This window comes from Rattus rattus, chromosome 2 (genome assembly GCF_011064425.1).
Source record: "Rattus rattus isolate New Zealand chromosome 2, Rrattus_CSIRO_v1, whole genome shotgun sequence".
NCBI lineage: Eukaryota > Metazoa > Chordata > Mammalia > Rodentia > Muridae > Rattus > Rattus rattus.
The window spans coordinates 68,850,335-68,874,920 of record NC_046155.1 but is presented as its reverse complement, the minus strand read 5'-3'; the positions used below and the strand labels follow the sequence as shown (position 1 = coordinate 68,874,920).

The following is a 24,586-nucleotide window of genomic DNA, read 5'->3' as shown; positions in this document are numbered from 1 at the left end:
TAAGAATTCTGATTAGGATATAGGTTTTTAATGGGTAAGGTTATTTGAATTAAAAATACTGGTACCTTTGAGCATGTCACTGCTTTTTATTCATAAATTCCTGCTGTATTTTTGAAGCATTTATTAGTGTTTTTAATTTTCTGACAGTTGAAAATGTCTAGAGGATGCCCTTTATGGATTAATATTAAAAAATACCTAATAAGTAAAGGTACCTAGGTATTTTCATTTTTTCGAAGTTAGATATATTTATACATGGGAAGAGTTAAAAATGAAGCCTTTTAAAATCAGTAAATTTCATCGAAATATACTGTATATTAAGCTCGTCTTGATACTAATTTTTAAAAAATCATTATTACATGTATTTACCTTGTGTGTGTGCATGTTAGTCATGGCATGTTGTTGAGGTCAGAGGACCATTAATGGACTTGGTTCTTTCCTTCCATCATATGGGTCCTGGAGATGAACTCAAGTAATTAGGTTTGGTGGTCAGTGACTTTTCCTGCTGAGCCATCTTGCCAAATCATAAATACATTAAAAAGAAAAAAGTAACAAAAAATGGCATTTTAAAAAATAATATATATATTTTAGATTTTTTAATTTTGATATATGATTATGAGTGTTTTGTCTGCATATGTACATGTGTACCTGTGTGTGCCTGGTATCCTCAGAGGTCAGGAAAGGGCATCAGATTCCCTGGAACTGGAGTTAAGAATGGTTATAATCCATCATGTAGGTGCTGGGAATGAACGTGGGGCCCTCTGCAAGGGCAACCGGCTCTCTTAACCATTGTGCCATCTCTCCAACTTCCCTAAAGGGTTTTTAAGGGTAGTGCTTCTTATTACACTAGAGTGCTCTATTAAGTAACCTGAACAGAACATGGAATGTTTGAGGAAAGTTATCAAAGCACTGTGTCAGAGTGCCATGGTTCATTAACTTTTATGAGAAAATTCTTAATTTTGAAAATAGGTTTGTGCAGAAGCTGCTCATATGAAGAGAAAGAACAAATTAAAATGTATAAGTAATTATTTGTCTACATCTTAGTTTTTATATTTACTTTAAGAATTTTAGTAATGAAACCCAGAAAGGAAGCTACATATACATAATCATGTTACATATAACATTAATTACAAATGTGTCTAACAACTTCAGTAGAAAGAGGTTTTTTTAATTAGAGGTTAGCATTCCACTTATTAAGTTATTAAACACAAGAACTGCTTTTAAGTCTGATTTTTCTGTGCAGATATTGAAGATTTGCCTCCAACAGTTCAGGAAAAATTATTTGATGAGGTGCTTGATAGAGATGTTCAAAAAGGTAAGGGTGTGGTGAATGCCATATATTTACTTTTTATCCAACCAGCTGTTTTATTTTGTGTAATGTAGGAAATGGTTTAAGGAAATGGTTTAAATTAAAGATGTAGAGTCATAGTGGTTTCATATGCAATGTTCTGGGTTTGACCTCTGTACTGGCTGGTTTTATATGTCAACTTGACACAAACTGGAGTTATCACAGAGAAAGGAACCTCAGTTGAGGAAATGCCTCCATGAGACCCAGCTGTAAGGCATCTTCTCAACTAGTGATCAAGGAGGCAGGACCAGTCCATTGTGGGTGGTGCCGTCCCTGGGCTGGTGGTCTTGGGTTCTATAAGAGAGCAAGCTGAGCAAGCCAGGGGAAGCAAGCCAGTAAGTAACATCCCTCCATGGCCTCTGCATCAGCTCCTCCTTCCTGACCTGCTTGAGTTCCAGTCCTGACTTCCTTTGGTGATAAACAGCAGTGTGGAAGTGTTGTTGTAGAAATATAAAAAATAAAACAAGTATAGTTGTCTTTTACTTCACTAGATCCAGCACCACAGTGCCCCAAGATATCTGCTAGATACCTTGGCGGAAACACACATTCCAATTCTGTGGCAGCCCAGACCAGCCACCCCACACTCCATTACACTTAAATCTACACATGAAGAACACACAACACAATAATCTTTGACCCAGTTGATAAGATATAATTGCCCACCTAAACATACAAAGCCCAGTACCATCCATCCCTTAAGAACATTAATAACAACCTGTAAATACACAGAGCAGAATCTTAACGTCACCTGCCATGGCTTCTCTCCCTCTCCCTCCTCTCTCCTCCTCCTTTTCATTCCAGTCTCCTCTTCCTTCAAACTTCTCTCCCACCCATCCTTCCTTCTCCTCCAATGACAGGCCTCCGTCTATCCTGTACCTGCCCCTCACCTGTATTTTATAAATTCAATGGTGAAGTCACCTGAGTCCTGAGTACATGACTAGGCAGTTGTCTTTGGGGCAGTGGAATTAGCATCAAAATACAGATCACTCCAGGGCAAACCACCGCAAGGAAGTGTAAGGGGAATAAACCCTTTCCTCCCCAACTTGCTTCTTGGTCATGATGTTTGTGCAGGAGTAGAAACCCTGACTAAGACAACCCCCAACCCTGAAACTAACAATGCAAAACAGAAAAGACATTCACAGCCTTTGTTTGTGATAGAGTAAACAAACACAGATATTAAATCTTAAAATCCTTTGTTTTCTATAACTTACTCTAGAATGAAAATATTTCTGTGTTATTTTTGAAAAACAAAATTGAAAAGGATTTAAAACTTGAATTATTTATTACAGCACCACAATATATTTTATTTCTTTAGAAACTTTACATTACTAAATTATATAAATGTTCTTGTAGGTAATATTTTTAGCCCACTAAATATTTTGTAATTGTGTAGACATGAAAATGAATGTATTTAAATTTCTCATAGAGCTAGAGGAAGAATCTCCAATTATAAACTGGTCTTTGGAATTGGCTACACGTTTGGACAGTAGACTGTATGCACTTTGGAACCGGACTGCCGGAGATTGTTTACTTGACTCAGTACTACAAGCTACCTGGGGCATTTATGACAAAGACTCGGTGCTTCGGAAAGCCCTGCATGACAGCCTGCATGACTGTTCACATTGGTAAGCTGAAGCCTTCCTTGTTTCATTGCACTTGCTGGATCAGTACCTTATAGTAGTGGGTTATTTTTCTTCTCACATATAAATTTTTTAATGTGTATAGGCATTTTGTTTGTGTACTTTGTATATGTCTGGTACCCAAGGAAGCCAGAATATTGGATCCCTTGGAGCTGAAGTTACCGACATTTTGAACTCTAGAGTACTAGGAATCAAACTCAAGTCCTCTGGAGGAGCAGCAAGCACTCTTAACTATTGAGCCATCTCAGCCAGGCAATAGTGGTGTTCACCTTTAATCACAACACTCAGGAAGTAGAGGCAGGCAAGTCTCTGAGATCTAGGATAGCCTGGTAGACAGAGTAAGTTCTAGGACAGCCAGGACTACATTGAGAAACCCTGTCTCAAAAAGCAGCAGCAAAACAACCAAACAAAAACTATTGAGCCATTTTCCTAGCTCTTCTTATATAAAAAAGTTTTAAAGATTTATTTTTAACTCTGCCTGCCTGCCTGCTGTCTGTCTGTCTGTCTGTCTGTCTGTCTGTGTGTGTGTGTGTGTGTGTGTGTGTGTGTGTGTGTGTGTGTGTGTGTGTGTGTGTGTGTATTTGAGCACATGCACTGCACTCACCTGTGTGTCAGTTCCTTCCTATACTGTGGCGATGTGATTGGTTGGTTTCTGTGATGGCAGTTCCTCCACCCCCACCCCCACCCCCAGATCTGCCTTGTAAATTTAATGTGATTGCCCTGTGAAGTGGATATATTCTCGGGTGCTAATAAAATTTAGCTGGAATTTTGCTGATAAAATCTTGTCCTCTTACAAATCTTCGAAAAGCAGTTTGGATCAGGACATACTGGTATACCTCTGTAACCTCTGCCCTGTAACTTGGGGTGGAAATGGGAAGAAGGCCACCTTTTGGCTATGTTTTATAAAGACCCTGTTTCAAATTTTTGCCCCATATAAAACCAGACACATCACCCAAGGCAGAGTGGTAGTTTTCCTTTGGTAGTAATTGCCTTATCTTGCAAAGCTGAAAATAAATTGTGAATTTTAGTAGTTGATTCACTCTTTTTCCTAAATGAGAAAGTTTTATTTATTTTTTATTCTTTAATTCTTAAGAAACATTTGTGGCTAATAATAGTAACTTCAGGGTTTATTCTGTCTATTACTTAAAACTGGCAGTAGGGGATCATCTCATATTTATATTTGAACTCTAGTGAGTCATTTGAGATAATGTTATTCTAGTGCAAGGGTGGGAAGAGGTAGTAAGAGCACAGAAATAGCTCGCTCGGTAGGGGCATTTTGTTAGAGTTATATCATTGTGGCGTTGCAGCAGAGCTCTCAGTTGTTTATTCTAAGGTATAATTCAAGGTGAAGACCTAGAGCTGTTATGTGGACTGAACTCCTAATACAAAGTATGCCTTGATGCCATCTTCTGGAATCTCTGTTATGAAATACCTTTTCTTGGTATTTTAGAGTTCATCTAAAAAGCTGAATTGACAGCAAGGATCATAGAGATATCCTTCTGGTATCTTGGGAATAGGGTCAGGCTAAAGAAAATGGGACTAGATGGAGTATTAATGTTCTTGATTTGAGGTTCAGTGACTAGTTTGTTCATTAAGCTCAACACATGACTATTACCATAGCAGAATAACAATGGTGGGCAAACTTGGGTCCTGATCTAGGCTAGGAGGAGGAGCCAACATATCACTTGTGTAGCTTCTCTTTGCTGAGTTGATAATATGCAAAGTCCAAAGTAACAAGGAAGATTCTCTTCTGCCCTGTAAAATCCCTAGTGAGAGCTGAGAAAGCAACGTTGTATTTTGTGAACCTGTATCACTTTTAGTTAGGCTGTTTTATGTCTTTATGTGTTTGTAGCTGTGCAGTTCTGTTGGATACCTGTAATCTGAGCTGGCTGATGCTCTCAAGACTGAATATACAGTGTTGTCCTTGCTTTGTTGTTGGGTTTTGTTTTTGTTTTGTTTTGTCTTAATTTCCCTTCCTGTTACTGCGATAAAATAACCTGGTGGTGTGTGACAGACTTTTCCTGAGGAGATGCAACACCAGTCTACTCACCTTAGAAAAGAGAACTCATTACAGACCAAAGTAAAGTCCAGCTTGATGAACCAATGAAGTTTATGAAGTGAGGGGGGCTTACTTACAGGAATATATGTGTGAGGGATTACGTATAAGACCAGAAATGACTCAAAGACAGCTGTATTACCAAAGCCCACCCAGCAAGGGTGGGAGCTTACAAACACTGGAAACCTGGAGCACACTACACAGCCCAACAGGTTCTTTTCCAGGTGGCTTAATTGATCTGAGCTTCTTATAGCCTGCTTCTTCCAGGCAACCTGGCTTGTTTCAGTCCTCTCTTAGCAATCTTTACTGTTTATATTCTCTTGGGGAGATGGGAGGTGGGGGTCTAATGAGTCTACTTAGTTTCAGGGACTTTCTGAAGCTATTTTGGGTTAACTACCTATCTTACATGCTTCTCTGTAGTATTCAACTCTCCTTAGAACATCCTGTTGTTTCAGCTTCCTGTAAACATTTGGTATTCTATTCCCTCAAAGATGAAAGATTATTCACCACAAAGGAAGCTGTTATACAATACCCGGAATAAAGCAATTGAAAGATTATTGGGCTCACAATTCTAGATTACAGTCCATCACTGTGGGAAAGTCAGGGTGGCAGGAACTTGAAGCAACAGGTCATTCATAGCCATGAGCAGAGAGCAGTGAATCAGTGCATGCATGATAGGACTCAGCTCTTTCTCCACTCTGTACAAACCTGCTGTCCTGCCCAGGAAATGGAGCTACACACAATGGGCAGGTCTTCCCAACCCATTTAATGTATTCAGTATAATTCCATACAGGCCAGCCTAGCCTTGAAGATCTTTCATTGAGTAAGATTTGCTTCCCAGGCAACTCTAGATTGTGTCAAATTGGCAATTAAAACTGACACTATTTCATTGAAATATCTATCTAGTTTCTCAGAGGAACAGGTTGGGATAATCTGTTAATAAAGGGGAAAAAATCATTAAAGGTCTTAGAGTATTTACTGTTTATTTGGTAGTCATTTTAAGTTAGATTTTTCAGTATAGACTGCTACAAATTCTGTTTGAAGTACAGATTAATATACTGCTATGCCTTCTCTGGATACATACAGTAAATACTGGGCTGCCACAAATACTGTAATCAAAATACTAAGAAGAAGACTAAAATGTCGGTAAGTTCTAAGGCTGAATTGTAATGTTTTGTAAAAACAGTAGCTTTATTGAAGTACTGTTTGCTCTAAAAGGTATTTAAAGCATATTGTTTACCGCCTATTAATGGAGCATTTATCACCTCAAAAGAGAACTTGTGTCTCTTTTTCAGTTCTTTCTGCTTCTCAAGCCCTAGCTGCAGGGAATTATTCATCTGCTTCTTGTACCTGTACATTTTTCTTAGACATTTCATGTAAATGGAATAATATGTGGTCTACGACGGGAGCATATTCCATAGTATAGACAGATGTTTTTATCACCTGTATACCAATAGAAGGACATTAGGTTTACTTTCAGTTTGGCTCTTATAGATAATTCTACTGTGATATATTTTTATTTCAGTAAATAATATATTTGTGTAGATATCTAGGAATGAAATTGTTGGGTCATATTAAATCTATATTTAACATTTTAACAAACGGCCAGGCCAAACTATATTTCACAGTACCTGGATACTTTTAAATTTCTATCAACGATATTTTTGAAGTACACATTTTTCACATCCTCACCAATACTTGTTTTTTGATTGTGGCTGTTCTTGTACACATGAAGTTGTACCTTTACTGTTACCTCATGGATAATGATACTGAATATTTTTTGATATATTTAATGTTCATTCATAAATCTTTGTTGAAATACCTCTCTAATTTACCCAGCTTTTTCTAGTTACTGGTAACTGGTTCTCAGATCAGAGCTTCAGGCATGTGAAACAAGCATCTACTTCCGAGCTAGGCCTCAGCGTTCTCTGATCAATCTTCAAGAGTTACTTTTTCTATACAGATATACTTTATGTATAAGGAATCTCTTTAGATACATCTGGAAATTTTTTTCTTCTATCTGTGACTTATATTTCCTGGGACAAAGTCATAATTAGTTTTAAAATATAAGTATGTATGTATGAGTGTTTTGTCTGCATGTATGACTGTATACCACATGTATGAAGTACTCCTGGAGGCCAGAAAGGAGCATCGTATTCCCTGGGACTGGAATTAGAGATGCTTATGAGATGCCATGAGAGTGTTGATGTTGAGGATAGAACCTGGATCTTCTGGAAGAACACCCGATGCTCTTAACTTCTTAGCCCACTCTAGTCCTAAAGTCATGGTTGTTTTAACTGTCACTTGTCATTATTTTTAAAATCAAACATGCTATTTTAGTTATAGCTAACAATATCTTCTCTAGTTGAAGGCATGTGCTGGTTAGTGTTTTGTCAACTTGATAGAAGTTAGAATCATTTGGAAAAAGGGAATCTCAATTGAGAAAAAGTCCCTACCAAATTGCCTTTGGGCAAACCCGTGGGAATTTTCTTGTTTAATGATTGATGTGGGTGAGCCCAACTCGCCGGAGGTGTTGCCACCCTGGGCAGGTGGTGCTGGATAGTATAAAAAAGTAGGCAGAGCAACCATAGACCTTGATCCTCCTTGGCCTTTTGCCTTGAGTTTCCATCTTGAGTTCCCGTTAGTGATGAGGTGTGACCGAGAGTTAAAAGATGAAGTAATCCCTTTCCTTCCCAAGTTGCCTTTGGTTGTGGTGTTTTATCATAGCCATAGAAATCCAAATCCTGAACTAAGATAAGGCCATAAAGTCCTCTGTTTTTGTCTTTGGAGTTTTGTAATTTTAATTTTTGGCATTTAAGTATTTGACCTATTTATTATGAGCTAACTTAATTCTGTAGAAATCTAATTGTATAGTTTACTGAAAAGATTGTTGTTCTCCATTCTAGCTAGGCACTTTTGTTGAAAATTAACTGTAAGAGGTTTGTTTATTTTCTGGAGTCTTGTTTTTTCCCATCAGAACTGTAAATTCGTTGATTTGGTACTTCTGTTTGAAGAATTTTTATTCTGAGTTCTTTAGACTTTTTTTTTGGGTGGGGGGGAGGATAAACTTTGGGGCTCCCTTAAAAATTTTTACAAAATGCTAGCCAGAATTTTGGTTGTATTCAGTTAGAGAAGTTATAGATTAATGACAAGGATATTGTCAGATTTGATAGTTTAGAGTCTTAGAATCTATGGACCTGATTTTTCAAAAATTAATCTAAAGTTGCCAGGTACCACTTGGTTATCCATTAGGTGTAGGTTGATTGTCCTTGTGTGCCCACTAGCTTCAGGGGTTGAGAATTTGGTCTTAGTACGTGTGTATGATTATTTGAGCATGTATAGTTTAGAGAACTCTTACCTTCCTTGAGTTTTGATTGTAGTCATTGCTTAGTTTCTGGCTAATTTAGAGCTGTCTCATTCATAAAATAACTTTGAAGTACTATTAACCATTGGGCATAGCTTAAGCATAGGAGACCTTGGAGCCTGCCTCCATAGTGACACACTTCCTCCAACAAGTCCACACCTCCTAATAGGGCCACTCTTTATGGGACAAGCATTCAAACACATGAGTCTATGGGGGCCATACCTTTTGAAACCATCACAAGCATCATGCTTTAGAAACTCTGAACTTTATAAGCTTAGTTAATATATATATACTTAGTTTATAAACACTATTAAATTACTTAACTTTCTCTGCTACAGCTTTCTTGTGTTTTTATTTCTTGTCCCTGAATTTAAATGATTAGAAAGATGTGGTCTTTCAAATTTAAATGGCTGTCCTTACTTCAAACAGCTTTCCTGGTTTTTTGTTTTGTTGTTTTTGTTTGGTTTTGTTGTAGAAGACTACTTGACAATTTTGGCAAAATCTGGTCTTAAACTTTAAAATTTCACTATACAGTAAGATTTGTTTCTGGACCTTCAGATTTATGTGACAGTCAATACCAGATTAGCTTGCTGTTTGCATTTTTCCATGAGATCATTCATTTATTGATTTTAATACTACCATATTGGTAATTCCTTCAAGTGTTCTTCCTAGTCCATGAAGTTCTAATTAGAATTCCAGCAGGTCACCTTGGCTGGTATAGAACTTTGAGGTCTCCTGTTCAGCCCCCATATACCAGGATTACAAGTGTACATTGCCATACCCAATCTTTGTTTCTAATTGTGTACCTAATATAAACTTACTATGATTTGTTTGCCTAAATTATATGAAATACTCATATAAGGAATTGTTTTTCTAGTTAAACTTTTTTTTAGGTTATCATATAATCATGAGATTTTATTGACAAAGAAATCTAAGGTGGTTTTGGCATTTTAATGTGAGGGAGGCCTTAAATAGCCCAAACTAGCCTAAACCTTTCTACATTCTTGAACTCCTGATTTTTTATGTCTACCTCCTAAATGTTGGGATTACAAGCATGTCTTAGTAGGACCCATGTAATCTTGATATTCTTAAGAACATGATGGGATGCTTCAGAGGTATTATATTTACAGTGATGCATTCTGACCATCTTTGTTTTTGTATCAGTCTCACTGCATAGCCCAGGCTGACTGCAAATTCTGTAGCGCTGAGATTATAGGTGTAGGGTACCATGAAATTATTGAATCAATAGATACATTAACAATAAAACTATCGGGTTGGGGATTTAGCTCAGTGGTAGGCGCTTGCCTAGGAAGCGCAAGGCCCTGGGTTCAGTCCCCAGCTCCGAAAAAAAGAACCAAAAAAAAAAAAAAAACAAAAAACAATAAAACTATCTTCTTCACCCTGTTAGAGTAGTAAATTTGATTCTGGTTGGAGGTATGGTAAAAGATATGCTAAAGAATATAGGGCATTAATTTCCAAAAAACTACATGTTTGGAGCAGTCAAGCTACTACTTATGATTTTATTTGTCTGTTGCTTGGCAGGTTTTACACACGCTGGAAAGACTGGGAGTCGTGGTATTCCCAGAGCTTTGGTTTACATTTTTCACTGAGGGAAGAACAATGGCAAGAAGACTGGGCATTTATACTCTCTCTAGCTAGTCAGGTAAGGCTGCATCAAGCTTTGTGGGTGTTTTTGTTTGAAAGAGGGGTATTCTTGAGTTCTTCAGACTGATCAGACTGTGCTGGAAGCAGCTAATTACCTTGCTGGCAGTCAACTTTGATTCTAACGAACAGTAGTCTACACCTCTCAGTGTAGAACTCTGCTGCATAGGCTAACAGTCGTCAAAAACAAGTTCTCTGTCTCACTTATCACTTATGCCATTTTACCTCCATTAGCTCCAGTTGTTGGGTTCAAGCTCACACTGTAGGTAAAGGATGGAACTGAACTGGCAGGCTTGGTGTTAGAAATTGACATTCTTGGGTTGGGGATTTAGCTCAGTGGTAGAGCGCTTGCCTACCAAGTGCAAGGCCCTGGGTTCGGTCCCCAGCTCCGAAAAAAAAAAGAAAAAAGAAATTGACATTCTTTATATTGTTCCCTCATGACTGCATCATGTGTTACAGGTTAAAAAAAAAAAAAAAAAAAAGCAAGCACAGTCTACCTTACTTTGAACAAATGACCAGGTCTTTTGAACCCTGATATAGAAAGTTCCTTTTGTTTGGGCCATTTATGGCTAAATTGTTAAACAGTGTACCCCATGACCATGTGATTAGAGTTGGAGGGTGGACTTTCTGGTTAACATTAACTTGGTACCCAGTAAAGCTGTCTTCAGAACTTTATAGGTAGGACTTTCATAGTAATGTCACTTTATGAAGTGTTCCTTGCTATTTGAACCGGTTTCCTGAGATTGGAAAGTAAATTCTAATATTGGATAGCAAGGGATACCTCAAAATCATTGTCTTCTCTTCTGTTCATGAGTTTGGATATAAACCCAATACACCAGAGGTTTCTGTTACAATTCCATTGGACTTTTCTTTAGTTAGACAAGGCTTTCTTCTTGGGAGTGGATTGAAAGAGTATACTGAAGATAGTGTTTTTTACACAGCAGTTTGAGACTGGTAATAAATGTCTTTAAGAAAAATTGTCTTTTCTTTTTTTGTGTGTGTACAGCCTGGAGCAAGTTTGGAACAGACACACATTTTTGTACTTGCACATATTCTTAGACGACCAATTATAGTTTATGGAGTAAAATATTATAAGAGTTTCCGAGGAGAAACATTAGGATATACCCGGTTTCAAGGTAAGCCATTATCATGAACACCCTGTTTACTATGATTATATAGCTGTGGCCTCAAAGGAAACAAAATATAGGAAGGGTCAGAGTAGCATCTGTAATTTCAGGAGGTAGAAAGGGGGCGGGGGGGGGGGTTGGGTAGGCACTTGCTTCTTGTGCTCTTTCTTTTTTCCAGGAGTTTATCTGCCTTTGTTGTGGGAACAGAGTTTTTGTTGGAAAAGTCCAATTGCTCTGGGCTATACAAGGGGCCACTTCTCTGCTTTGGTTGCCATGGAGAATGATGGGTATGGCAACCGAGGTGCTGGTGCTAATCTGAACACTGATGATGATGTCACCATCACATTTTTGCCTCTGGTTGACAGTGAAAGGAAGCTCCTTCATGTGCACTTCCTTTCTGCTCAGGAGGTAAGTACCATGTTGTCTTGTTACCTGAGGCAGTGCAGTGTCCTTATATCAGGAACCAACCTCATGTTCCTTCCAGAAGTGATGACAGCTGTAAGTACTAAGTAAGGCATTTACTATGAACGATGAGAGGGACTGCTTTTTTTCTCTAAGCACCAGAGTATTTTGACTTGTGGCTTAAAGAGGTGTTAGTCTTGACAGAATTTTAAGATTTCCCCACCCTACCCCAGACGAGGCTAGCCTTGAATTTCAGCCCCTCTATCTGGGGTTAAGGGCCTGTGTTAACACTCCTAGCCTGAGTTTTAAGATATTGTAAGGGGAGTGAGGGTACTAACCTATTAGGAAGTGACAGCTGTGCAGACCAGAGAGAAGTGAGGATGTATAAAAGAATACCCAGAAAGCCCACGTTCTAAAAAAATTATTGGCTATTTATTATGTATTCTTGTAATTCCCACAAAACACTTACAAGCAATAGTACCAAGGAAAAGAAATGCATAGACCATAACTTGTACAGTTCAGCCCAAATGTAGTTTACCCTGTGAACTTACCTTGTCATGTCTGAAGCTTATACCTTTCTTGGTATTTTTCTGAGGGCATGTCAAATAAATTACCTTCTAGGGTGTTCTCTTAGACCCTTTTGGGAAGAAGACTGTTTCCATATTTAAGTTCAACCACAGTTGAACCGGTTTTAAACCAAGAAAAGGTTGAAGTCGGGGTGGAAACAGTTGTTTGTTTTTGCTTTTTCATTATTACAGGAGCTGCTGGTTATTCCTACCAAGTGTCTGACACACTGTTACTTTGCCTTTTCCTCATGTTCCTCCAAAAGCTAGGTAATGAGGAGCAGCAAGAGAAACTGCTCAGAGAGTGGCTGGACTGCTGTGTGACTGAAGGGGGCGTTCTAGTGGCCATGCAGAAAAGCTCTCGGCGGAGAAACCACCCCTTGGTTACACAAATGGTAGAAAAATGGCTTGACCGCTACAGACAGATCCGGCCGTGTACATCCCTGTCTGATGGAGAGGAAGACGAGGATGATGAGGATGAATGAAACAAACATCTAAGGAGAAAAAAAGACCAAGGCATCAGGTCTGAGATGGCCCCAAAGTTAGTGTGGTATCTTAAGCCGAATATGCAGCATGGAGCGAGCCATACCCTGCCGGATCTGCTCCCAAGTTATCTTTCTGTTCCACACTCACCAGAGAGAACTGAGTGAATCTGCATGAGGAGATGGAGAACTTTGGTTGAACTACAGTTTGTAAAAAAAGGAAAAAAAAAAAACCCTAATTTTATTGCAGAACTTTTTTCTTTCCAATTGTAAATCTGTCTATGAATGTAACGCATGTGGTTGTTTAAGACGTTGTGTACTAGGAAAAGTGCACCAGCATCTTCATGTTACCAAGACCATTTTCCCAGCATGGGCACTCACAAAAAGCACATAGCAGACAAACCATTGAGATATTCTCATTAGCACCTGACATCCTGCTCCCACCGTACAAGACCCATTTCCCACTGTTTCAGAGATTTGGAAACTTTGTACAAATTATCCACGGCAAGATAAAAATAAACACGCCTTTATTTTATTAATAATTTAGTTCCTGTTGTGCCCAATAAAATAAAATAAAACCCTTAGGAACAAACTGCAAGAAAAACTAGCAAGTGTTTGGAGTGAACATAAACATTGTCTGTTGTTTTTGAAGACGGTTTTAGTTTCTGTTTTCAAGTTTTCTGATTTGCCCCTTTCATTATTTAGATATTTATTTGTTTGGAAGAGTGCCCTGTAAAGAGGGTTCTTACTCAACTCTGGGCAGGTGCATTTGTGCACTTATGCCCTGAATGGATAGATGGAAAGGGAGCAGCTCACTTGTCACTGGGTGAGTTATGTGACAGTCACTTGGACTCAACCTGTTCTGTTCCCAGGTGGCCATGCAGACAGTCTTCAGATTCTTCCTGTCTTTGTCACCTCTGCTCTAAGCAGATCCTGTATTAAAGATCCTTTGCTTAGGCTGATTGGGAATACAGTTCAGTACAGAATAAAGACTTTTAAAATGCAGTAAGGTGGTCAATGCATTGTATGATCAGTTTCTGTGTAGTCTGAGAACTTTTGCATGTTGGTTAGTTGTAGCCATTAAAGTTAAAACCATACTTTTAGAAAAACATTTATGGAGAGTGTTAATTGACCACTTCAGGCATATATTAGTACTGGGTAAACATCTCTGACCTCCTCAGGCACAACACGCAGTGTCCTGATAAGCACTTAGACTGATGTGGCAAGCAGTTGCAAAGTAGCAAATACACACATTTCCTCTTTTCCTCCCCTTTACTGAAAAGGCTGTGAAAACTTTTAAATCTTGTTTTTCTGATGAGATGGTATTGAAGTGTATACAACTTTTAAGTTTGCTGGAATACTAAAAAGAAAAAAATACCTATGAGCTGTTATGTCTTTAGTTCTCTCTCTCTTGTGAACACTCAGTAAAAAGGTGTTCTCAGGATGAAAGGTCATTTATGCTGCATGCTAAAACCAGAAAGTAATTTTCACAGTAAGGTGACTCCATATGAATTGTGGCAACAATACTGGTAAATGTTACTGTTCCAGTAGTTCCTACAAATTGACTATTTTGTTTTCATTTTGATCAGTGAGTAATCACCAAGTCAATCAAAGGTTGCCTGCCACTCTAAGTCCTTAGCATGCATAGCGTCTAGAATAGGTGATCTCCATGTGTAGTTGATTTTTTGGGAGGCAGATCCAGTTAAGCAGTTAAGCCTTCCTCCCAGATAAGCCACAGAGCTGAAAGGAAAAACTGGTCTCTGGGTACATCTATGTTGTACCCAAACCTTGTGGTACAGAGTCAGGCTCAGGACTGAACCTTGTTCTGCATATTGTAGTTTGAATGTCCTTTCCCCAGTTCCCTCTGTATTTATTTATTTATTTATTTATGACCAGTGACCCTGACCACATATAATTTGATAGGTACCCATTCTTCCCCGTGGGAAAGAATTAAAGAAGACTCCATTTCTTGGAATGGGGCTTTCGTTAGTCTCTATAGCAGACTGCTGGCTGTGAAAAGGCCAACACTTTTGGGAAGTCAATGCTATGCTCTTGAACTAAACCAACAGCCATAATTATTGTCCCAAGAACGTGTAAAGCCGTCCTTTGTCAAAGATTATACATGGCTGCGTGGCAAGTGTAGGTATCTTTAAATGGACTGGACAGTAATACTTTTATAACTACGTGGACTTTATGGTTCTTTTTCTAGGGTGAAACCAGTACTTTGTTTTTATTCTGATGTTGTTCTTTGGAGTCAGTTTATATAATCATTTCTAAAGGACTGTTTAAGCAACCGCAATCTAATTAAACAAAACCTAGGCACACCATGGATTCAGATCTGACTTTGTTTCTGACTGTTAGGTTTACTATGCTAGATATAGCAAATGTTAAGTAAAATACTGCCATGTAGATGGTTTGGGCCTCTCTTTTATAGTCACTGACAAGATCTGTGATTGTGAAGGTAGCAGTCTCCATGTGAGCTCATTTTATAGAGCAGTTAAGGTGGCGCACCCTCCTGGAAAGAAGGCAGCCAGGCAGGCTTACTTCATTCTCTCTTGAACCTTGGAATTGTGAGATTTAAAAGCACTGAATGCTGCTTCAGAAGGTAAGTTTCAGTCTGTGGTCACTTTGTAAATATTAGCTTAGGTTATGCCCCCTCCTCCCCCAAACAAAAAGAGTATCCTACTACATTTGGGCATATTAAAATCAAAATTCTGAAATAAACCAGTTTTGTTTCTGGAATTGACTTTACCTTAAAGCACTGTCTCATCTTCAGGATAGCCTGCCTAATTTGGACTTCTGTGAGGTCAGACAATGTCACCACAAGAGTTGGAAACTGGCTGACTGTGATGACATCTCAAGGGCTAGCTTTTACATAGGTGAGATGTACTTAAATGTCAGGACTTAAAAGAAATTTTAATTACTTTTTATTGAAAACTGCACTGAATGCTAAATGTTCACCTTTACAATAAACAAATACAGTAACGGTAACTCACACTAAAACAAAACATACTTCTGATAGCCATTATTTTCTGTTTGGGACAGTTTAAAGTTTTTCTTTTGTCACAAAAACAGGAATGTACCTATACAAAGGCTCAAAATAGGCCATCTTTAAAAACAAAAAGGCAATGATTCACAAAAGACTATGAATAGAACATGTAACTAGCTGATACAAATCTAATAGGATTTGTTAAAATCAGTCACATCTAATAGCACATCTGAAGTGTTCTTGTATAAAATATCACGTGAAGAAAAGAATTTATCAATGTCTAAAAAAGTGGGTTTGTTCATAGACAATCTGACAAGTTACCATAAAAAGTGTTTCCTGAGACATAAGGAAATGCAACATTATTCTTCTTGAACCCTTCTCGTCCAAGACTTTCCACTCAATAAAATAGCTGAGGATCTGAAACTGAGAAAATATATTTGAGTACAAACAGCTTGTGAAACTTAATACTTTTTTCTTTTGTTCTTTTCCTTTTTTGTTTTTTTTTTTTTTTTGTTTTTTTGTTGTTTTTGTTTTGTGTCATCAGAGGGTTTTACTGAACTCACAACCGACTTTGCTGCTCAGATGTGAAACCTTCTGTACAGGAGCTTTTACCTCTTCAATCCTGTGCGCAGAGATGTCTACACCGGCAAACAATGTCCTCCCCATCTTGTCTTATTTTTAATCTTCCTATCAGCAAAGGAGGCACCAGCCCCTGGAGACCAAAGGGACTAGCCTTGATGGGGATTTCCTCTCAATTTTTTTATTGATATTCGGAGCTCTTGATGCAACATTCTACAGCAAGCTGCGCAGGACCTGCTGTGCCCAGGGGATTGATTGATAAAGGAAAAGCTCTATTCTTTGTGATTTGATGCACAGATGAAAAACTTAACACACAATAACAGAAGTTGGTCGTTAATAATCACGTCCTAGTCTTTCCACACTCTGGAAGCAGATACCATCTTGTTTTCTAGCTTTTGTAGCTTTCACACTGCAGTATCAGTGATGTCCAGGATCAGTTTAAAAGACCATCAAATTCATCCGTTTTCTACTGTCTCTTGGTCCCAAGTTTATCTGAATGATTACCTTCACGTATTCTCTGCTATTGCTCGTTGGGGTGCTCTCGATTGTCCCCGTGTTTTGTGGGCTGGTTGGGGGAGGGAGCTTGGGAAGGGTGTGCCACAGTGGGGAGGTTGTGAGTCACAGGGATGCCTCCAGGGATGATCCCTTCCATAGCTGGAGGAAGCCCTCCTGGAGCCACACCTACAATGCCTGGTGGATACCTACGGAACACACAGAAACAAGGCCTTAAGTTCAGGCTACATTTGCCAAATCCTTGTCCTCCCACCACTTGTCATCGGTACACAAAGCTTTGTTAACCTTAACCCCATAGCACACTGTACCAGTTAAACTCAAGGTTACCATTGGGAAATAAGTCAGATAGGGTGACTTTGTGATGTCCCTGCTTATTTCACTAAAAAGCGGCTATTAAGCTTGCTTCCTTCCTACATTTTTCATGTTCAAATCTTAATATCTAATATACTAGGAGATGGAAATTTGGGAAAAATGGGAGAATGGGGTACTCCCAGGGTCCTCTACAGGGAGTATTCATGTCTTGTCCTGGGACTTTTGCTTCCAGAACTGAGGAATGAACTTGTGGTTCATTAGTCACTTAAGTCACTCCTGTGACAGCTGAATTAATTCACTAGGGAGACAGTGGCCCTCTAGGCTGGTTAGTCCTCCTAGGTTCCAGGAGAGTGTCCAGGCACTATGTGTATAAAGATGAACTGCCTATAGACCATATGGCTCTTAGACACATGTGACTCAACATATTAACTCTCAGTTAACACTGAAAGCCGACCTGTCCCTAACACCTCTCAGCACTGTTCATTTAAGAGTCTTCCAAGCTCTGATCCCTTGCAACCCATGGAATATTCTAGAGGGCCAGAGAGATGAGTGGATGGAAGAGTGGGGCTCTTAAGGATGGGCACTAACTGAATGAACAAGGGATTGTGATGTATGTCTGTGACATACTGTGAAGTATGTCTGAGGGCAGAGGAGATAAGATTGGCCCTGGCCTGGTGGCTCACCAGAAGTCAAGGTGACTTACTATTCAAGGAAGGGTTATGTGAGTTTCCATGACTTTGAGGCTAACTTTGCCTAGAGTGGGACTATGTCATTTAAAAAAAAAAAAAAAATCTCAAAAAACAAAGGTGAGAATGGGTGGGATATAAGCCACGTGATCCAGAAGCAAATACATAGCTTCTTTAGAGCTTTCACATATAATCTAAACCCAATCTCATCCTTCCAATGTGTTCAAGGACCAGGACTAAGGTAACGTGATAATGTCCTGTCACACTTTTAGTTGTCATGACAGCATTACAGTACATTAGTAAAGGATGATATGGCCCCCCAGGTGTTGCTAAGTATTTCAAGGTGGCTTCTTCCTCCTTTATAAGCAGTAAAATTCAGTAATTTCCCTAGAAGCCTGCAATAATGGAGGTCGATCATGACAACCCCCACAAATGATAGTACTGCTTCCTTTTAAGTATTTGTTTTGTACAGAAGGGTCAAACCAGAAAATGCTGATCTCATTATTTAAAAGGAGGCAAAGTCTGTAGTGGCCTCCCATGGAGTTTGTTCTACCTGGCGCAGAACCTTGAACTTGAGGTGACTACTATGAAGCCCTTCTTGTCTGCATCTTCTTGTCTTGCTGGGCTGGTCATGGGGCTATATATGCACATATAAGGGAAGTGCACAAGTTTGAAGCTAGCTTGGGCATATACTGTCTCAAAAACCAAACCAATCCGAACAATTCCTGACTCTAACACCTTGGAAAAAGTGATTTACCCCGGGGATTTTAGGCACTGAAAATAGAATACAAAAGACGTCAAAAATGGCTGGTTTTCATTTAAGGGCCAAGGTTTTATCAACTACTCATGTGTGGGCTTTTCTAGCATCCTTGCCTGAGGTCATGCTGTCAGCCTAGATAACATGAGTTCTTCTTCTCACCTGTATGTGGCACCATTGAGCTCAGGATGAATTGCTTGCTGGTCAATGACTGACCAAGGAGCTGAAGTAACAAAGAATTCTTTGTTGACACAGTTTCGTAAGCTTTCTGGGATGCGACCTAGAGTAAGAGGGTTGTAATTAATCATATGCATTTATTCTTGAAGAGTGCTTAGTGTGTGTGTACCACGGCACATGCCAGGTAGACAGAGGACACCTCCTCTATGTAGGTTCTTGTGACTGAACTTAGGTTGGGAAGCAGCTTGAGCCAAATGTTTTATTTTTAAGGTCACAGAACTTTCCTATTATACATAGTGGCCTCAGCCTGTGCCACTGAGAAAGTGTCGTCTCGCCTGTCGTCAGCTACCCTGTAATTGGAGTATAGGATTCTCCTTGAAATTTAGTTAAGAGTTCATATAAAAGCCAACAAAATGTAAAAAGCAACATGTGTTGGGTGTGGGGCTCACCTGTGATTGCTCGGCGGATCTCCGTGGCAGCTGCTTCCCTCATCTCTAGTGATGCTTGTTCGCTGTACCAGGCTGTGTGTGGTGTGCAGATGAGATTTGGAGCATCCTTCAATGGGCCCTGAGCAAAGCTGGGTGAATGGAAAGTATTCAGTAAAAATGGGATAAGTTTAATACAATTACTACTGATATGGGAGGCCTTGAGGCCATGTGAGACAGTAGCTGTGTGTGTTAGCAGAGAGCAGGGAAGCCCTGTATCAGATTTCATTAGGGTTGGGTATCAGGGAACAAGTGACCACAACTATAGGAAACAGCTATGCCAGAGAGAAAAAAAAGCCAGTGAAGAGATCCCTTCCAGCCAGAATGAATACTCCAGGGTCTACAGATCAAAAAGACACCAACATCTTGCTTTTTTGCCTCTGCCCTATCTAATGTTCTTTGGGGATCTTTTCACACTGATGCAGATTCCCTAGAACAAAACAGTGACTCTGTTAAGCATTTGCAGAATTTCCTACCCAGAAACTTGTGCTAGAAGGTTCTTCAAATTCTAAGTGTCAGATGAGATGTGGAATTAGTGGCGTGCCCCACCCCCCACTCCCCAGGTTCCCAGAAGGAAGCTAGAAGTATACCCAGCCACACACATACCTGAAGGGCTCAGACTCATGCACATCCAGAGCAGCGCCTCGTATCCTGCCCTCTTTGAGGGCCTGAGCTAAGGCTTTCTCATCCACCAGGCCACCTCGGGCTGCATTCACAAGGAATGCTCCTTGCCTCATCTGCAGAAGGAAAGAGAAGCTGGCTATATCTCATCATAGTAGCAGGAGGAATCGCTGGAACAGATGTTTACAAGACAAAGTTGCAAGCTAGGTAGGAGCTCTGTGGGTCTGGTGTTTCTCCACCATAGGTAGCAGTTCAAGGAAAGAGGTTGGGAAAGTTGATCATAAAAGGAGGCCAGGGGGGTTGGGGATTTAGCTAAGTGGTAGAGCGCTTGCCTAGCAAGCGCAAAGCCCTGGGTTCAGTCCCCAGCTCCAAAAAAAAAGAAAAAAGAAAAAGAAAAAAAAAAAAAAAAAGTAGGCCAGGAACATTTTTCCTTCTTGACAGACAGAGCCACTAGGTACAGAAGATTGGAGCTATGTTAGTCAAGTCACTTGCTTGTCTGCCTGAATGGACGGATGGAAGGCAGCTAGGCCCAACTCCTATTACTGATTTGTCCCAGGGACACTTCCCTGCAGTCTCCTGTGCCCATGGCAAGTGTGGTTCAACTGCAGTGGAAGCTAAGGCTGCACACATACGCTCTCAAATTACCTGCTTGATGGTGAAGTCATTGATGAGGTGGTGGTTGTGCTCATTCAGATTGCAGTGCAAGGAGACACAGTCGCTCTGATACAGCAAGTCCTGCAGGGTGTAGACCCTTTGCACGCCCAGAGACCGCTCTATCCCATCCTGTAAGTAGGGGTCATAAAATATGACGCTGAATCCAAAGGCCTTGGCTCGAACAGCAACTGCCTGCCCAGTGCGACCTGTGCAGAGATAGAATATCCAGGTGAGTAAGGCTTTACCCCATGACGGTGTGCTGTCTGCTTTAGCCCATGACTGACCAGAGATTATCATCTTTGCTGGGAAGGGCTACTAAGTTACCATGCCAAAGCAGAACGTGTCTCCTCAGACTAATTATGTTACATGTCTGTGGGCCTGGACTTGTAAGTGCAGGTACGCACAGGCCAGGAGGGTATCTGTGCTGGCTAGTCTTATGTCAGCTTGACACAAGGTAGAGTCAAATGAAGGGAGGAACCTCACCTGAGAAAATGCCTGCCCAGGGCTGGCGTACAGAGTAGTAAACTGCCTCGTATGGATGCTGGGAACCAAACTTGGGCCCTCTGAGGGACCAGTGCACACTTAGCTAACAAGCCACCTCCAGCCCCAAAGGATTCTTTTAAATAATTTATCATGGACACCTTCAAACCAATATCCATTTAGAATGTAATGGATGTCGCATGTCCTTTCCTCAGGTCCAGACATCGCCAATATGCTTCCCCGTCCTGTTCTCTCATTTTTGCTTGGCAGGTTTAACTGTCACTGTCATTCCTTGTTTCTACCCTGACCTGTTGGATTTGCCTCTCAGTTGGTCAAATGGTCAAAGCACCATTGCCTCTAAAGCTTGACAGATTCTGAAGTACAGTTCTAGCATAGAATCTAGGATACCCCAAGTCATAACGGATGTCAGCAGTGGGCCACAAAAGCCCTCTGAATTCCACAGTGGCCATCCTTTGCTCAAATCCAGTTCCCCCTTGACAGCACTTCCTGTTTTACCTCAAAAAGGGTGGTTTGACTGGATTTCAACTAGGCTGACTACAAAGTACACCGTATCTAAAACCCTACTCAACAGAGGCCTTTGATTTTAGCCCTCTGGAAGCACAGGCAGGCGGATCTCTGTGAGTTCAAGGCCAGACTGGTCTACAGAGTGAGTTCCAAGACGGTCAGAGCTACATAGGGAAAGATGTATCTCAAGAGACAACAGAAACATACAGTAACTATAAAACCGCCCATCAACAAGCCCCCCCCCCAAAAAAAAACCAAGACTATTCAAATATGTGGGCAGGTTAGTGTTGATGGCTCAGTGGGTAAAGTCCTGGCTGCCAGGTCTGACAATGAACCCACATGGCAGAAGGGGAACCAACTCTGCTTGTTCTCTGACCTCCAAGTGCGTGCCGCAGCAGGCGTACATCCACATACAGACCCACATTTTGTTTTTGAAATTGAGTTCAATTAGAAAGGAAGATGCATATTTCTCAGCAGCCAGTGGCTGACAGTCTGGTTGGTAGCCACCCCCCCCCCCATGAAGGACTAATAAGGTCACTCTGACAGAGGGACAGCTGCAATGTCAACGTCACCTCCCTTTGAAGACACAGCTCATCAGGAGCTGAACTAGCCACACTACAGTGCATGGCAAAGGAGCAAGCAAGACTGGACAGTGGAGGGTGGCAGGAAGTGTGGAGAGACAGGGACTCAGTGGCATCCTTGAAACATGGCATTGAGAACCCCACCATGAGTTCCATGCCTTAGGGGACAACAATGCCTTCTAACTGGGTACTCGGGGGACTGTGGCCTGAGGCCCTTGTAGATCCAGTACCTGAGGAGGTGGCAGGAACCTAGGTGACCAAAATAGATCTAAACATCCTGTAATGACAGTGCCACTCTGAGTGGAGGTGTGTCTCCTCGGCTCACATGCAGGTTTTCACTGCCCTCTGCCTCCACCCAGAGAGCTTCTGTCTAAAGCACTGTCAAAATCACAGTCCCTGAGGTAAAAACCCTCGGGCACAGGCCATGTTGAGACAAAAGCCCTTTATCTGGCAGCATGCACACAAGGGAAGTGTAGACCCTGGGTAAAGGTGACATGATAAGAAGTGTTCTAGTTTTTAAGAAAACACATTCTTTAAAAAAAATGCCATAATGGTATCTTAAACCTTGGGTGCCAAATTAAAAACAAAATCAAATCCCGACAGGCAAAAACCTAGGCATTTTCTATAAATATGGCAGGCAGCCTGAGAGACCTCTGCGGGTTCACTCGAGCTCCTCCTGTTGCTTTTCAAGCAGAGCTAAGAGGATGTGTTTGGTCCCCAGCAGGCTCGCTGCCGCTCTAATGGGGAGCCAGCAAATAGCCTTCTTCCTGTCTGTCCACTACAGTTCTGGGGGTCATGGAGAGTCAGATCTGTGCAGAGAGCCAGAGGGACTGCGGCAGCCATGAATGTAGGGGAGCAAGCAAGGGAGCTTAGGAAAGCTGAAAGACAACACTCATGTGATGGGGACCTAGACAGAGGAGAGCTTCCCACCAGTTGGCTAGCTGCTCAGAGCTGCCCACAGGCACTACAGCCTCACCAGAGACCATCCCGAGCCACAAGAAGGGCTTCCAAAACTGGATGACCACTTTAGAGTCACAGGAAGCACCTGAGGATACCAGCAGAGGGTGCTGCAGTGTTTACCCATGGTACCTGCATTTCTGAAGCCCTGTGAAAACTCATAGAGCCATCCCCCAGCATCTGATCGCTTGAACTCAGGTCCTGACTGCTCTAGAGGCCAGGGAGTCCCGCCCTGGAGAAAGATGAGTAATCCTGGAGTCATCCAGCAAGTGGTCTCTCTTTTCAAGCTGCCTCTCAGAAGCTGCAGCCCTCAGCTGACTCTGAGTTAAAGGTGATGCAAATTGGAAATGTTTTCTGGAGGTCAGGATTGAACTATTTCATGCGGTCTTCATGCTGCCCTTAAGTCTCAAGAGGTAGCAACCATGTATCCCCTGCTGCCATCTCTAGTTACAGATCCAGAAAGGCAGGCAGTGAAGCCAAATAATTCCCTGCTTGTTACAGAGTAGGTGAGTGAGTGGCGGCAACCAGCTAGGGGGCCTGTTCCAGCCCATGTGTGGATAACTGTAGCAGCACTTGTCTGCTTCCCATCACTGTTCAAAATTTCTTTGGTCCTCCCTACCGCACTGGCTGATAATGTCAGGGCCTCTGCTCAACTATCTCCATGGCAACAACCAGGTCCAGAAAGATCATGCCTTGTCCCATTCTCACAAGAGATTTTCAAGACCATGGCCTGGCCTTACCCTCAGGCTTGAATTTTTAAGTGGCTTCATGTTACCATCTGCATTCAGCAGCCTTCAGGACCCATGGGCCCAGGTTGCTATTCAAGAACACAGCCAACCCATTACCCTCTGCCCCAGGGAGATTTACCAAACACATCCCTTTCCAGTGACAGCAGAGGGTGCACTCCTGCTGTGTCCCTGACCAGCAACATAGAAACACTCTTATAGAACCGGCTCAGATCTCATCTCTCAGCAAGTTGACGCTTTACCTCCCCACACACCAAACCCATCTCAAGGGGCACGTACCAAAGCCAATGAGGCCCAGTGTTTCCCCTCGGATCCGAGCAGCTCCTGAGGCGACCTCACGGATCTGTTCCACGCTTTGTACCCGTGTGCCTTCTCGTAGGGCCTGGTACAGCCATGTGTTCCGCCGATACAGATTGAGGATATGGCAGACTGTCGAATCTGCTGTCTCCTCCACTGCAGCAGATGGGATGTTGCACACGGCGATTCCTGAAAGGGGAATGGCCAGGCATAAAGGTGAGCGAAGACGCAGGATCCCCAAGCACCCTGGTCAGATAGGGAAGAGAACCACTCCAGTGTCGAGGGTTGGGTCAAATGCTCAGCAGTCCTCACCACTGCACTGAACTCCTACATGGTCTTTAGTCTTGGCTCGCCGTCAGACCAACTCCCCCCCTTTTCCATCCCTGGTATGAGGCCCAAAGGAGCTCTAGAGCAGGCAGAAGCCAGTGGGTTCTTCCGCCTCAGCTCTACCCTGGCAGGACTCAAAACAGTGGGGGGTTGGGGAGGGAGAGAAGAAGCCCAGACCTTTTCCAGAGCTGTGATGGTCACAGACTGCTTGGACCTTATGCACTGTAATGCAAACACCAGCAGACCTCACTAATCACTG

At 41.4% G+C, this 24,586-nt stretch overlaps 2 protein-coding genes across 3 annotated transcripts in view; one reads left to right on the top strand and one right to left on the bottom strand.

Annotated features, from left to right (window-relative positions):
- Zranb1 (zinc finger RANBP2-type containing 1) overlaps positions 1-14,976 on the top strand; it is a 54,358-nt gene extending 39,382 nt beyond the window's left edge. For both annotated transcript variants that reach the window (XM_032892409.1, XM_032892408.1), the window contains 6 exons: positions 1,241-1,312; positions 2,772-2,970; positions 9,948-10,068; positions 11,074-11,203; positions 11,373-11,602; positions 12,426-14,976. In XM_032892409.1, coding sequence (XP_032748300.1) covers positions 1,241-1,312; positions 2,772-2,970; positions 9,948-10,068; positions 11,074-11,203; positions 11,373-11,602; positions 12,426-12,644 — 971 coding nt within the window. In that variant the 3' untranslated portion in view covers positions 12,645-14,976. The remainder of the gene's footprint in view (positions 1-1,240; positions 1,313-2,771; positions 2,971-9,947; positions 10,069-11,073; positions 11,204-11,372; positions 11,603-12,425) is intronic.
- A 562-nt stretch (positions 14,977-15,538) lies between these two features.
- The window catches only part of Ctbp2 (C-terminal binding protein 2), a 29,265-nt gene continuing 20,217 nt past the window's right edge, over positions 15,539-24,586 (bottom strand). Inside the window, exons 4-9 of the mRNA XM_032892407.1 lie at positions 23,983-24,189; positions 20,406-20,620; positions 19,746-19,876; positions 19,104-19,231; positions 18,640-18,757; positions 15,539-16,910 (exon numbers count right to left, since the gene is read on the bottom strand). Coding sequence (XP_032748298.1) covers positions 16,730-16,910; positions 18,640-18,757; positions 19,104-19,231; positions 19,746-19,876; positions 20,406-20,620; positions 23,983-24,189 — 980 coding nt within the window. The 3' untranslated portion in view covers positions 15,539-16,729. The remainder of the gene's footprint in view (positions 16,911-18,639; positions 18,758-19,103; positions 19,232-19,745; positions 19,877-20,405; positions 20,621-23,982; positions 24,190-24,586) is intronic.